This window comes from Motacilla alba, chromosome 4, assembly GCF_015832195.1.
Source record: "Motacilla alba alba isolate MOTALB_02 chromosome 4, Motacilla_alba_V1.0_pri, whole genome shotgun sequence".
In the NCBI taxonomy this organism is placed as follows: domain Eukaryota; kingdom Metazoa; phylum Chordata; class Aves; order Passeriformes; family Motacillidae; genus Motacilla; species Motacilla alba.
In genome coordinates, this window is record NC_052019.1 from 37,287,790 (window position 1) to 37,303,107 (window position 15,318).

Below are 15,318 nucleotides of genomic sequence, written 5' to 3' on the forward strand. Positions count from 1 at the left end.
CTGAGCAATTAAAAAGTAATACCTGCAATGTATATAAAGGGAAGGTGGCAGTCTTAAATTGCAATCTTTCTGATCTGCATTCAGGAGCAGCACCAATTATCTACAGTTTTCAGATATTATAGAGGAATCAATTGAAGGAAACCCAAGGATGCACACCTTTAACAGATTTTCTCCAGTAATTCTTATTAGCTGTGGTTTTAAATAAATAATTGAATTAAAAGAGTCGCTCCAGAATGAAATCTTTCAATTTCAATAAACTGAGATTTGTTTTTCAAGCTGGAAAACACCTTCCTTATGTCCTCATCTTTATTATTCTCTGCCCATGAAGTAAAGTAGGTAAGGAAGATAATAAGAAAGTCAGGCAGGAAAACCGCCTTGAAGGTCTTATAGCAAATTTTTTATTCCAGTGTTGTATTTTCTTGCAGCATTTTTCTGCCAGTGGTCTCTCAAGTGGTCAGGTTGCTTTCCAGTTTCCTTGCTTTGGTTTTTTTTAAATATTTAATCTTAGTGAATTAGTACATGAGGGGTAAAGTATTATGTTTTTCTGCCTTTCCCGTGTCTAGCAACTTTGTATGATTAAAAATCATAATGAAACTTAGAGGGATCTTGAGACTGCAGAGAACTGAAGCTCTTCCCACCTGTGTGGGTAAAAATCAGAAGAATCATTGCAGTAAAGTATGTGTATAATTTTGCTTTGCAATTTCATACTTTGCAGCTTCATTCATACTCTCCAAAAATATAATATAAATTCTATTTAGTAATGCTCATCTAATTCTAATGATCTCTTATGTTTTTCTTTTTCTTTAGGGTGTACCTCAGTTGCCATGTGCCAAAGCATTGTATAACTACGAGGGAAAAGAACCTGGAGATCTTAAATTCAGTAAAGGAGACATCATCATTTTACGTCGACAGGTGGATGAAAATTGGTATCATGGAGAAGTCAATGGCATCCATGGCTTTTTTCCTACCAATTTTGTTCAGATTATTAAACCTTTACCTCAACCTCCGCCTCAGTGCAAAGCACTTTATGATTTTGAAGTAAAAGACAAGGAAGCAGATAAAGACTGTTTACCATTTGCAAAGGTAAAAAGAGAATACAATTACTATTTTCTTCTAATAATTTCATTTACTTGGATAAGAAATAATACAACTGTTTTAAGTCTTATCTGCATTTCTTATTGGAGCTGCACACATATGAAAAGGACAAGTAATTCTGCAAGTATTTCTCCTATATTGATTAGTTTTGCATTCTCTTTCTAAATTACATATAATTTCTCTGATGTTTTATTTCTGAGAATGCATTTTTTCATACTTGCAGTAGTGATGTTCCTAATTTATGAGAAATAACCTATGTTGTGAATTAAAAACATTCCATCTTCTAAAGAAGCACTCAAATTGCAGATGTGAAAGAAGTCATATCACTAGCAATGTTCTTAAGTACTTAAGTAGAAAAACAACATCTAGGGAAGGTTAGGTAATGAGTCAGTTGAGAAGGAAAATGGTTCTGGTTCTGTTGAATAATGCCAAGGAATTAAAGGGGGGCTGATGAGTAACATGGACTGAACATGACAGGAAGACTGGCACTAAGGACTAAGTCAGATCACTGACATGTGGGCAGTTAGTTGAACTCTGACGAATAGGAAAAAGAACAGCTTGAACTGATTCAACCCCAAAGGTAGCATATTCCTCTTACAGAATGCCTTCTCTCTGGTTCTTGTCCATGTCCTGCCTTCTCTGATTACTCCTGTGTTATGGAGGAAAATTAAATGAGAAGTTAAATTAGAGCTGGGAGACATAATCACTGCATGTTCACACAGGATGATGTTCTGACTGTAATTCGCCGTGTGGATGAAAACTGGGCAGAAGGAATGCTGGCTGACAAGATAGGAATATTTCCAATTTCATATGTTGAGGTGAGTAAAGCTGGTCCTCAGTAAGGCTGTGCCCACTGTATGTTTAATTTTCTGAAAGGAAAAATAATCAGTGCTGCTGATGATTCTAAAATAACCTGAGATATAAATAATCTTAGACCTACAATTCTCTTTGGGAAAGTTAATGGCCTCAGCAGTTGAACCAGTGATTTTCACTTAGCTATTTGATACCTATTTTACTGAATGGAATTAAAATTAGTGTAATTGGAGGCAGTCACTATGTTTTCTTGTTAATACTGGAGTCATGCAGTCAATCCAAACCACACTTAGCCACAAAATGAAAGCAGTCAGCAAGTCAGAAAAATAGTTAGCTTTGCACTGTCCCTAATATCCACCTCTCAAAACCAAAATCAGCACAGCTAGGACATCAAAGGGTATAGGTTGTTGTTAAACAGGTAAAGGATCAGCTTTTTCATCAACAGAGCCATATATAAAACCTTCTCCATCTTCTTGTATTTGTCATATGTTACAACAGTTTACAGTAAGAGGTAGCAGTTGAGAAAATTTCCCCAACTCTTTAAATTTTAAGAGCTGAAAGCTTTATCTTTTATATAGAAAGACATCAGTGATTAGGAACAGTGTGTACAGCCACAATGATTATTCAAATTTGCATTACAGAAAGATACAAAGGTTTGGATTAGTGTTTGTCCTTTTCTGGTAGATATGCTGTAAATACTTGGCGAGATACACTTCCCTGCACTTACAGTATCTGATTTAAATAATTGAGGCAGAATGATAAAAGAAAAAAGTATTTTCACATTATCTCTGGGATAAGAAATATGTACTTCAGGTCACAGAAGAAATGTGTAACCATACTAAGAATCAAGTCAGGTTTTATTAACTCAATTTCTGGATCCTATGATGAGATGGGAACTTCAAAAAACATTACTGCTTTCAACCGAAATAGAATTTATTATTTTTAAAAGGGAAAATATATATATTTATTTTTATAGCTTGGTGTAAGGATCTGTATATCTGGGGATAGAAAATTTCACATGACTGTAAAAACAAGAAAACCAAAAAAGTTTCAACTTGCTTAGTGCAATTTTGGCTTCAGTTTAAGACATTTTTAGAGGCCAATTTAATGATTTCTTGCCCTTGGGTATTCTTTCCTAGCTTCTTGCAATTAACTGCCCCTTCAATTTAGCCAGTACAGCTTTTTGTAGTGTTTTTTTCAAACTAAATGACTTAGCCTTGTTAGAAAAAGCCCTTTCCTAGGGCTGCCACTTGAGCTATTTAGCTAACAACTACATTCCTATCTCTACAAAAGTTGCAAAAAGGAGATATGGCCTTGAAAAAAAATATGTAAAAATGAAAGTCACAAAATATATTTCTCTTAATGTTTTAGACTGATTCCATCAACTAAGAAAATGTATTTTCAATTAACCCTTTTAGAACAGGTACCAACACTTATGTACACATACTCAAATCCCCACTAAAGTGGAATGGGAAGTCTAGAATGATAAATTATACCCTAAGAGTTACTCAAATCAGATAGGCAGGTTTTCTCACTATATACTAAACTGAAATGCATGCTGTGGTGGAGGGCAATGAGATGTGCAGTAAAGAATGGGTTTGAATTTTGAAATGCCTGGTTTCTGCGAGTATATAACTATTGTTCTGGAAAATATACGGACAACTGATAGAAACAAGTATAGCAGACCATTCTTATCAATTTTATGAAAGACAATGAAGATGAAAAGTAATTAATATTTTTGAAAGATTTTTATATGGTAGTTTTCATTGCATTTCCCAATCCTCTAATCATTGCCTATTTTTAGGGAATTCTATCATATTATAATGACAGACATAGCTTTTACCTTGTGTATGTGAGTCCACATCCTTTTGTTTGAAAATGTGAATTAGTAGCTCCATTTACTAGAGATTATCTGAAGTCATAAATTATAAAATGGGCATAGTCTGTGATGTTTATTCTGTAGTATAGGTGTAATAATTGAGATTTTTCTTGTACAGTGAGGATAAAATTTTAGATAATGTTGAAGTCCATTAAAATCTCTGATCGTATTTGAGAACAAATTTTGCCCTTTTATGATTCAATGCTTTTCACAATCACATTTTCTGAAAAATCCCTTTGCCCAGGATTTTTCTCATGGGAAGCTGAGAAGCCTCAGAGAAGAATGAAAACAATAATTATCTCATTTGCTTCTCTTCTGTTTTGCTCATGTGGAATGTGTTTGGAGATTGTTTATCCAACAGGTGATTGTTTCATTGGATTCTGGTGTGAGTTGTTTTGACTCTTTGGCCAGTCAGGGCCAAGCTGTGTCGGGACTCTGGAGAGAGTCACAAGTTGTCATTATTATGTTTTTAGCATTGTGTAAGTATCCTTTCTGTATTCTTTAGTTAGTTTGTTTAGTATAGCATTCTTTAACGTAATATAGTGTCATGAAATAACAAATTAGCCTTCTGAGAACATGGAGTCAGATTCATCGTTCCTTTCTGCCACGGAGGTCCCAGCAAATACAATAAGTGTTCACTACTCTGATCATTTATTTTCTAACTTTCACATATTTGTGGTAATAATAAAAGTGAAACCGAACACATTTTGATAGAAATTTTAAGAGTGATTCTATTAAATCAGTTAACACTTATAGTTATCTCTGTTCCAAAAAGAAAGATTATTCATAACTAAACAGATATTATTAGATTTTTTCTGAAAAATTGCAGTTCTGGGTACAATATACATTTCTTAGACCTCAAATTGGGTGTTTTGACCTAGTTTAACACTTCATAAACAAATATAAATGCCCAGAATAGAACAAAAATCAGGGAAAAGAAATTGCTCAAATCAGAAATCAGTCAAAATGTCAGTAGAAAATAATGTCAGCTTTTGTTTACTTCTGTGCGAGTAGAGAACACTTGAATTAATTTTTAAAATACATGTAGCAAAGCACAACTCTTAAAGACCTTGCAGTAGTGGTAATTCCTGCAGGCAGAGGAAAGCTGTGCGCTGACCTCAGCCCTGCTGCAGCACCGAGACGTGGCTCAGCCAGCTGCCTCTGTCCTGCCCTGCTTGGAAAGTTCTTCAGTTTCCTGGAGTTTGGTGGGAAAGGGAATTGGATTTCAGGCTTCCTGTTACAGCAAAGATTTTTTTGAATGGGAAAAAAAGAAAAAGAGTGAATGTAAAGATTGGAGTAAAGAAGCCTCAATGAAAATATGTCTGTTAAGGAAAACAACTGATGTAGGAACTGCGGGCCTGGGTACATAGGTATTTGCTGCAGAAAGGAATGCTAGATTGAAACACTTCATAGCATGACTTGGGTTCAGTCCCTTGGTGACCTTGAATATCTGCTAGCCATTTCACTGGAGAATGCATGCAGGTCCTTAATTTCTCTTTTCAAGAGAAGTAAACTGCATGCTGCAAAATATTCTGCAGCTGTTGCTGTCCCCAAGTTACTTCAGAGAGGAGGCCAGTAATCAGTTCTCTTCCATCTTCAGATTAATGCAACTGTTGTTTGCTTGCTTCTCTGCATGAAAAAGCACAGAATGCTGCTTTTATTTGAATCTGTCTTGAATTGATCCCATGGGCAAGCCTTAACTTTTCCCTAATAGGTTGTTCACTGTATAGAGTAATCAGATTCTGCAAGCATTGATAGCTTCTGGAGGTAAACAAATATAATTGGGTGTAACAGGTACCTTGGGGTGCTGTTAGCAAAGTGGCTTTTGGTTTTCCTTTTCATTCCTCTGTGATCCCTTAACTTCTCTGATTAGCTAGTTCTTTGCAAATAAGGGTGTATGTTACATAAGAATAGAAACAGCTGCAGCCATTGTATCAACAGTATGGAATACTTAGATTCTCAGGAAGGACGTGAAGGACTACAATCTGAGTTGAAAAAAAAATAAAATGTGCAAAATTGATAAAATAATTAGACTTTGAAAAGCCTGCATGTTTGTCGTGATGATAAATAAGACCCTGACAAGCTGAACAGCAGAGCAAGCTCTTTTTGGTCTTATTTTCTACTTGTTTCATATCCTTCAGCCTCAATGTTTTGTAATGAAATAATGTTTTCACTGGTCTGTTTAAAGTATGTTTACTCTAAATTTAAAATTCAATAATCATCTAAACAATGGGCTTCATTGGGGAAAAGGGTATGTTTAAATCTTTTGTTATACACAAGTAATACAACATTATTTTGATCCATATGATCCATCTTGAGTAATAGCAGGAGAGAAAATCTAGTATCCACCTTTTTCGTAGGATTGTTTACTGCTCTGACATTGTCTTCTCCTATCCTTCCTTCTTACAAGAAAGATGGAGAGGGACTTTTTACAAGAGTATGTAGTGACAGGACAAGGAAGAATGGACTCAAACTGGAAGAAGATAGGTTATGATTAGATATTAGGAAGAAATTCTTTACTGTGAGGGTGGTGAGACACTGAACAGGGTGCCCGGGGAGGTTGTGGATGCCCCATCCCTGAAAGTGTTCAAGACCAGGTTGGATGGGACTCTGAGCCACCTGGTCTAGTGGAAAATGTCCCTGTTCATGGCAGATGGGTTGGAACTTAATGATCTTGGAGGTCCCTTCCAAGCCAAATGATTCTATGATTCTGAGATTCCAGTTCTCTTCAGTTGCACTCTAAACAATAAGAACATTTAGGAAAAGATTCTATATTCTTGACACAATATCCTGTTTCGAAGCCCCCATTATGCCCTTCCTCCACTGCAGTATGTTCCTTGTAGTTCTTCCTCTTCTGTAGAAGGTTATGTCAACCCCTCTTTGTTCCAGTAGTTCTGGTTTTGAACTTGATCTTTTTTTTTCTGTATATACATGAAATTTCCTTCCAGATGACATCTTTCAAATATCACTTGCCAACTTCTATATTAAAAAAGATACACTACCTTATATATCTATATCTGTAGATATCTACTTGTATTCAGAATATAAGCTGGTCATCTGTGGGAGCTGCATTTAAATCAGTGTTGATGCTATCATGATTAATGATTTGTTGTTTGTCTAGTAAAGTTTTGATGGGTTAAAATACTACTTTAAAACTCTTCATGAGCATAGTACGTATCTCAAGACTTGCAGGAAAATGGTAAAATAAATAGAAGAAATAATATGCTGAAAAACAGAAATAGAAATTCCACAGTGACTAATTTCATTCTTTCATCCTGATGTTCTTAAGAAAAGATCTTTCCTTTCTTCATAATCACCTACTCTTTTCAAGTAACAATATTCATATTTAGTGGTACATGTTCCAAAAACTGGTTTTATTTCAGCTCATGATTACATGAGAGTTCTGACGTTATTATTTCTAATAGTGCTAAGATTTTCTGAAAATAAAGGGGGTTTGAAAGATGGAGAGGGTTTGTTTCTTGGTTTCCTCTCCTCCTCCCCATTATATAGCTTACTTTTCATTATGAGAAGAAAATGTGTGGGATTCCTCATTCCTTCATTGGAAAGGAAGGGTTTGTTTGCATTTAATGTAGTATTGTTGTTACAAATTAGCAGATAGAAAAATCTCATTTGAAGAAAAATTCTTTAGGTAAGCTTAAAAAAAGAGAAAAAATGGCACAGAGACTGTGCCTCTACATTAGAAAATTCAGAAGCTGAGAAGGTATTTCCACAAAATTGCCTGTATATGTTTCTTTTCTCCTTATGCCATTTTATGCCTGTATAGGTGCTGTTCCCAGGCAGTATACTGATATAGCTGGGTATTTAGTCTGTCCTACTGTGTTTTTAAACCTGCATTGAGGAAGCCTGTGTTTTCATTGCTGGTAGTGTTAAAGATGTGCACAAGTACCAAAGAACATTAGGAGGAATATCTTCAAGAGCCCACATGCAAATGTGTGGGATTGTGTCATAGACAAAACAAAAAAATGGCTGAAAATGACATAAATATCCAAGAAGTTTTGTAGCATAGATTTTTCTGTTGTAAGGTCAAAGGGGACCACTGTGTTTTAGTCTGACTTCTAGATGATACAGGCAGTGTTATTGCTGAATTAATCCATGTCTGGACAATGGCATTATGTCCTTTATTGATTAAAATTTTACCTCTGATGGTAAAATTTCATACCAGCCCAACAGTAAGTGTGTTGAGTTTGTAGTGAATGATTTGTCACTCTCCACTGACTGATTTGTGGACTAGGTTGGTATGCCACAGTTTAAAGTTGCATGGTTGAGATTATCTTATGAATAAAAGGAAAAGAGATGTTTTTTTACATTCAGGTAACTTTTATAAATAAAAGAAATACTAACATGTTACTGGTTTTTGTAGTTTAACACAGCAGCCAAACAGTTGATAGAATTGGACAAGCCCTCAGGTTCTGCTGTTGACTCTGGAGAAGGTACCTCTGGGGCAGCCCACAACAATTCAACCCAAAAGCACACCGATACTAAGAAAAACACCAAAAAACGACACTCTTTTACCTCCCTCACCATGTCCAACAAGGCTTCTCAGTCTTCTCAGAACCGCCACTCCATGGAAATCAGCCCTCCTGTCCTCATCAGCTCTAGCAACCCAACGGCCGCAGCCCGCATAAGTGAGCTGACAGGGCTGTCCTGTAGTGCCCCCTCTCAGGTAATTCACATGACATCAGACTACTTATTTCAAGTTATTAATTGTGTCTAATTAGTAATAAACGTACACTTTCAAAAAACTTATCGTCTAACATGAGAACATGTAATGAAAATGTTTTCTAACACTTCTGATATGATAGCAAATAGTTTTGGTCTTGTAGGCTAGGTTTTTTTTGCAGTTGTTATATTCTAAAATGCCACAAAGGTTTTTATTAAACTGTGGAAACTAGAAACGGGAGTGATTTAATTTTTTGATTTCTTTTTTCTAAATTGAATATAATAATGAATATTAATAAAGTGCATGCTATAAAAGTAAAATATTCAACTTGAAGGTTATACAAATTCCAGAAATTTAGCATATTAATCGGGTTGTGGTAAGTAGAAATATTTATCTGACTTTGTTAATTTGTTCAGCAGTTTGTGAAAAATTGACTGTTTCATATAGTGGTTACACTTTGGGAAAAGAGAGAGCAATGGAGCCCAAGAGGTATTGGTGATGTTTTACCTGAGCTCGTAAATGTGCTTTATTTGCACATTTTAGGGATCTGACAGCCTTTTATGGAAAAAAAAAAAGAAAGCTGACACTGCTTAAAAGTGTGTTTCATGTAGCTGGTTCAGTGTATCTCCAAAGATTGAGAAATGTCAGCAAAAAGAAGGGAGCAGTGTGATCCAACACTGTTTATGTGAGTATCTAACTAAAAATTAGGTTTAGTTTAAGGTTACAAGGAGTAGAATACTGGTGATTTTGACCATGAAGCTTACAGCTCTGTCAAAACCTGTTACTAAACTACACAGAACTGACCCTTTTTTCTCTCTCCCAGGTTCATATTGGCACTACAGGGCTGATTGTGACTCCACCTCCCAGCAGCCCAGTCACAACAGGGCCTTCCTTCACCTTCCCCTCAGAAGTTACCTACCAAGCTGCTCTTGGTGTAAGTACTGCTTAAGAAAACTCAGCCTTCCCATTTTTCTTTGGTCTTGTACAGTATTTTTTTTCCCTCAAGTTCCAATATACTGATTTGAAATGATGGTTCTATGGGAATTGTGTCTGTGTTACAGACAGTGGTAGGAATTTACCTGTAGCAAAAGCCCTGTTGCTAAAATGTTTGCATCTTGTCACGCATATCCATTTCTCCAGCTTTCCTCTGTAATTTCTCCTTAGTAAACATGAGAAGCACACTTCCTTCCAGAACAGTCTTTCTTTTAAGCATGAGTAGAAAAGAGATTATGCTGGGGGGAAAGTTTGGGAAAGCAGGAAGGTTCTTACAAAAAACATCATCTTGGGGCCACAGCTGCCAGGTGTTTCTGTCTTACTTAAGATTTTCAAGATTATCTGAAATAACTTCAAAAGTCTGCCATCTCCTCATTAAATAAGGTGATTTTAGTTGCATGTACACCTGTGGCAGATGAAGAACATGTCTAGCATTTTGAAGTTAGGTTCTTGGGGATCAATAGAAAAACATGTAGCAAATGGCCATCTTTTAAAGGAAGAAATACATTGCAATACTGTTTCCTTTGAACAAATCACATGACATTTCCTTCAAAAAGTGCAGGTATTCTTTCCAAAACCTGCTGGAATTCCTTAGTTTCCTACTGTGGAATGCCATATATCATACTGTACTCATCAGAGCCTTACTGCAATAAAGATTGTGGATACCAGTTTTCAGAGATCTTTAAGGGATCTTAATGTGACTTTATTTAAAGTTTTTGAAATTAAGTTTGTTCAGTCTAAAGTTGTGTCCTTAATTTTAAGGTGTGGGGCACAGCTGAATAATAGATCTTCACTTCAAAAGACCAAACAAACAACCAAAAAAAAAAAAATCCCGATACTTGATCTTGTTCAGGTGTCTATCTTTGAAGTCTTTAAACCAAGTAAAATATGATGAATAGCCTTGCTGCTAAATAGGTCTAGTTTTGTTTTCAACTTGTTGGCATTTGCATCATTTTACACATTTGTCTGCAAAATTTAAGGCACAATTGTCTGTCTTGTGGTATCAACTTTCTGTTGTTTACGAAAATGCTTAGGTGTGGCTTGGTTGCTTTGTTGCTTGGTTTGCTTCTTTCTTTGGAACTCTAAAGTTACAGTTTTCAGTCCTTTAAATTATGATGCTGTTATTTTCTGAATTATCTCCAGTACTTCCTTTTGGCATGGTACAATTTGGTGGCACATGCCAGAAGTGGGTGCAATACTGCACAGTCTTTTTCTGTGGAGAACATATTGATAGTATAACCCTTTTACCTTTTTAGCCTGATTCTTATATCTTGAAAATTTGCCTGAATGTTGCATAAATTTTATGTCTAGCTAAATATCTAGCCTGATGCCACAAATTTTTGTCACCTTTTGTGAACTAGTAATTGCTCTCACCCAAGTAAATGCATTTCCCATTCTTTTCTCTTCAGACAGATGACTTTATTACTCACAGTTATATGGACCATGTGCTTTTGCCCTGCCTTACTGAGTAAGGCAGGTTGAGCTGTAGCTATGCTTTGTCTTATTGTGGTTAAATTGTTGACTCCTTCAGTTTGTGGATTATCTGTGTAATCCTCCTTTTAAATGAACGCTAATCTGGAAACAGTTAATAATCTCATTATATTTAGGTTCACATTTTAATGTCATGGAGCAGATGAGTTTAGAAAGGCCTCTTGAGGTTGTCTCATCTAACCTCCCCTGCTCAAGCAAGGCCACCTAAAGCCAGTTGCCCAGGACTGTGTCCAAGTAAGCTTTTGAATATCTCCAAGGATGGAGACTTCACAACCTCTCTGAGCAATCTGTGTATGTTGTGGGCTCTTGTTCAAGTTGGTGTTCACCAGGAAGGACCCTCAGGTCTTTTTTTGCTAATAAGGTGTACATCTTATACTAGAAACATTTAGCTGCTTATATACTAATCCACTTAGTCTTTTATACTTCTTTCATCCTATCCTTCAGAAAATATCTATGATAACTGAGCAAGCAGAATCACCCTAGGTGCTGTTAAGCAGAATGCAAGTCTAGCTAACATATATGCTGCAAACATTGAGTAATTGATTTGATTTATGAGATACTCAAATTTTGGAGAGGATTGAGCGGACAGCATTCAATGCATAATTTCAGAAGTTCTGTTAAAAGCTGCCTTTTTTTAACTCAATAACAAACACTCCTGTTTGTTATTAAGAATCGGGAGTTTTTTATTTGATGCCAACATGGAAAAATACTTAGTTTAGTGGTGGTGCAAAGTCATTAAACCACCTCGGGTGCTTTAGTTGCTTAAGCTTGTTCAAAGGCGATCTCACCATGGGTATTCACAGGAATTAAATTGTAGTGCTAAATGTAGCATGGAGAGAAACTCCTGCCATTGATTGTCCCATATCTTGGGGTGCTACTTTCTCTTTGTGATAACCATGTTCCTGCTTATTTTTCCAATTAGGCATATAATTCCCATTGAGAACCTGAATTATTCTCTGCCACCCTCTTTAAAAGTCAATAGCCTTCTGTACATCATGTTCTATTTCTTCTTGACTTGTTTTCAGCATGACTAAAATGCAAGCTGGCAGCTCAGGTTAGAGTCAGGTTATTCCTGTGTTCTTTTATGATAGACAATATTAGATGATGATGAAGTTTGTAAAGTCACAGACTGTGAGGTGTATCTTTGACTTACACTTTTCCTCTTGCTTCGTCAGCTTGTTTTCATTTTAGAAATGTGCAAAATAGTTCTGACCAGTCAAGAGAGAAAGTGATGTTCTTGTTTCTCTAGATGTTTTCCTTCTGGAAATACCCTTCCTGACATTCTGAACATTAATTTTAAGCTGTGGAACAATTGTGATTGTATGTTTAATACATTAGAAGTGGTTGGCTTGACTACTTTTGCTATTTTTTTTTATTTTTTTTTTTTTGCTATTGTAAGTAGAAATTCCTGTATTTCTCTAAGTTTCTCTCTTTAGGTTTTTTCCTAATTTCTGAATACTAAGTAAGTGACAAGGAAATTGGATGGGACCGGGATGAGTTTCTCTTTAGGATGAAAGTCATTTATTTGATGTCCTTACTATCAGTCGTTTTGGTGTTTATAACACTATTGAAAGTGATTGTTCTTTGAAAGCAAGGTGTTTATACACTTCTTTTATATAATGCTAAACTCAGATTAAGGGAAAAAAAAGAAATCTGAGAGGATGAGCATGATTGCCCATCAGCAAAGAGGAGAATGGTGTATTCCTTTACAGTAATTCTGAATTTGTGCATCTTTGCTATATTTATCTGTCCTGAATCTCAAAGCAAGGAAAAGCTAGCATCCTCTATTATCTTCTGTAAGAAAAATGGCATTTTTATTGTCAACAGGAGATAATTTTGAGCTGTCTTGTTATCTAACAAGTTTCTCTAAGACAGTTTGGATTAATTCCTAGCCCAAGGGAGTCTGTGACTCTTGTATCTGTGTATATGTTTAGGATTGCATTTTAGTTTTTTTATGTTGCTGTGGTGGTTCAAAAATGCCAATTGTATTAATTTTATTTTGTCCATAAAAATGTCTTGTAGATGCTCTTTGGTACCCAGTATTGTATGAAGTAAATAATTTACAAAGTTTTAGCCAAAATTGACACAAATAAGCTTTAGGAATGAGAGTGCTCTTGTCAAGTGATAATACACACTCTCTACTGCTTGTATCATTGAAGCAAATTTTAATTTTCCTTCAGAAAACTTATGATAACTTATTTCAAAGTTTTATTTTGCATCAAGGGTTCTTTAGACAACAGCATTAATTCTTGGCTTGTGATTTGAGGTTTGATTCTTTGAAATTGAAGAAGCTATGAACTGAGACTGACTTCTCACACCCAGAATTTTTGGCAGTGATATTATCTCTTACACTGTTCTTTGGGACTTCCAACCACAGCTTTACCTCTAATTAGGGCATTAATTGGTCTACTTATCTTGGCCACTGGCATTTTTGAACCTTGTAGGTGTTAAGTATATTTAAAGTTCTTTGCAAAATAAAAATAACAGACATCAAGTTGAGTAGTTGTTGGGTGAAAATATGCACATGCAATTATGTAAGGCTCATTCACTTGGAAGGAAATTCTCGGATGTAATTTATAAGGTAGTTATCTAATGGAGTAGATCTAGTTGCCATAGATTTTACTGAAAAATAATCTTAAAGTATGTGAGTTGAACCATGATATGGGAAAAACAAACAAAACATACCACAGCAAAGTTAAAATCACATTCAAAAGCAGCAGCAGCAAAACAATCTAGCAACAAGAGATAAATTATCTTCCTTTCAGTCTGCCTTTACAGTCTCTTGAGAAGTGAAAAGTGTTTTGGATTGCAATCAACCTAGATGTCCATACTGCTACTTCTACAGATTGGAAATGTTGCTTTGAAATGGTGTCTTAGTATGTGCACTTAACTAGCAGAAAGAGGTGCTCTAAATTTGGATGGTTTGCATTCACTTACATGCTGAAGGTTTCAAAAAATAAAAAATACCTAATTTTTCTGGTCTTGTTCTCTCATGCACAAAAGAGAAATTGCTCTTTATGTTGAAGAATATAAGGTAGTTGGAATTATTATTAATGAGGCACAAACTGTGGGGGTTATATAATACAGTGATGACATTTACCTCTTTTATGTAGCTCCAGTGTAAGTTCAATAGTGTAAGTCAGGAGGTTTTAACAAGAATTGTCCTAATTTTAATCAAGCAAAATTCAAATCAACTTTTATTTTGAAGAGGAAGCAGTAGGAAAAAACAATGAGGTTTTGTATGAGAGACCTGTTTTTGATAACATGTAGTTTAGGAATTTTGTTAAACATAAGCCTTAATTTGTTAGCCCTCAGGGACTTTTGCAAGCCATATATTTTTTCCTAGACATTGTGGGAGTGAAGGCTGTTAATGAATGTTCTTTTCCACTGCTGTGCCTTTTATTATTCTTTGAGTGAGGTGATTACTGGTCTTCAATTAACTGATATGGGAATGCAGCCTAATTATATTTAAGTTTAGTAATATGCATGTGCTTCTAGAGCATGACTACAGATACTTTTTGAAGCTGTAACATACATTAATTATCAAATAATGTAATTTTTTATCTTCCCATTAAAAAAATAATTTATCACTTATTTGCTAGTTTACATGCTTGAAAGTACACCTGGTGTCTGTAAAGTAGTAGCAGAAACATTCAATTTTTTCCCCTCACCTACCAAAAATACTCTTAATTATTGCTGAACATACTTTATTGAATCACATGTGGTTTGCGTATATTCTTTCACGGAATGTTGACTATGGGAACCATCAAAACTGGCAAGTGCCCTGGAGGTAGGTGTGTTTCTCAACAGCTAGGAAAATGGTTACATGCCAGAAAACTTCTTGAAAACTTGGCTGGATCATTTGGGTCTATTTTACCAAGTTGTAGCAGTGCAAGCTGTGGAGTGTTAGTCCTCCAAAGTCTATCAAGTAGTTTATTTAGATTTCTGGCCAAGTCTTTGGGAGTTTAACTGTGCTGTGGCTCACTACTGGTCTCACTACCATATTGATAGACATAGAGAGGGGAGCAGAACCTGAATAAAGCAGAATAAAATAGAGCTGTGAAGGTGCCTTTATTGCAGCTAAAGCTTCAGTGTATATTATGTGTTCAAATGAATAAAATGCAATGTTCAGCATCTTTAGAGATGCAGGAAGTATGGAAGCCTGGCAACCTTGATATTGTGCATGAATAGGTTTAATTTTAAAGAACTTCAACTAATCATCTCCTAATGTGAATTTACAAGTTCTGCCATATATAAAGAAACCTAGATGCCTAAAAGAAGATTTATATTGATATTCTGTTGATAGGTTGCATGAAAGTTAGATGCTCACATTCAGCTTGGATTTAACTAAGACATTTGTTGAATG

General features: G+C 35.5%; 1 protein-coding gene across 4 annotated transcripts in view; it reads left to right on the top strand.

The window, feature by feature from the left end:
• The window catches only part of SH3RF1 (SH3 domain containing ring finger 1), an 84,769-nt gene that overhangs the window by 50,652 nt on the left and 18,799 nt on the right, over window positions 1-15,318 (top strand). For all 4 annotated transcript variants that reach the window (XM_038134530.1, XM_038134533.1, XM_038134531.1 and 1 more), the window contains exons 3-6: window positions 808-1,083; window positions 1,818-1,913; window positions 8,169-8,471; window positions 9,292-9,402. In XM_038134530.1, the coding sequence (XP_037990458.1) occupies window positions 808-1,083; window positions 1,818-1,913; window positions 8,169-8,471; window positions 9,292-9,402 (786 nt within the window). The remainder of the gene's footprint in view (window positions 1-807; window positions 1,084-1,817; window positions 1,914-8,168; window positions 8,472-9,291; window positions 9,403-15,318) is intronic.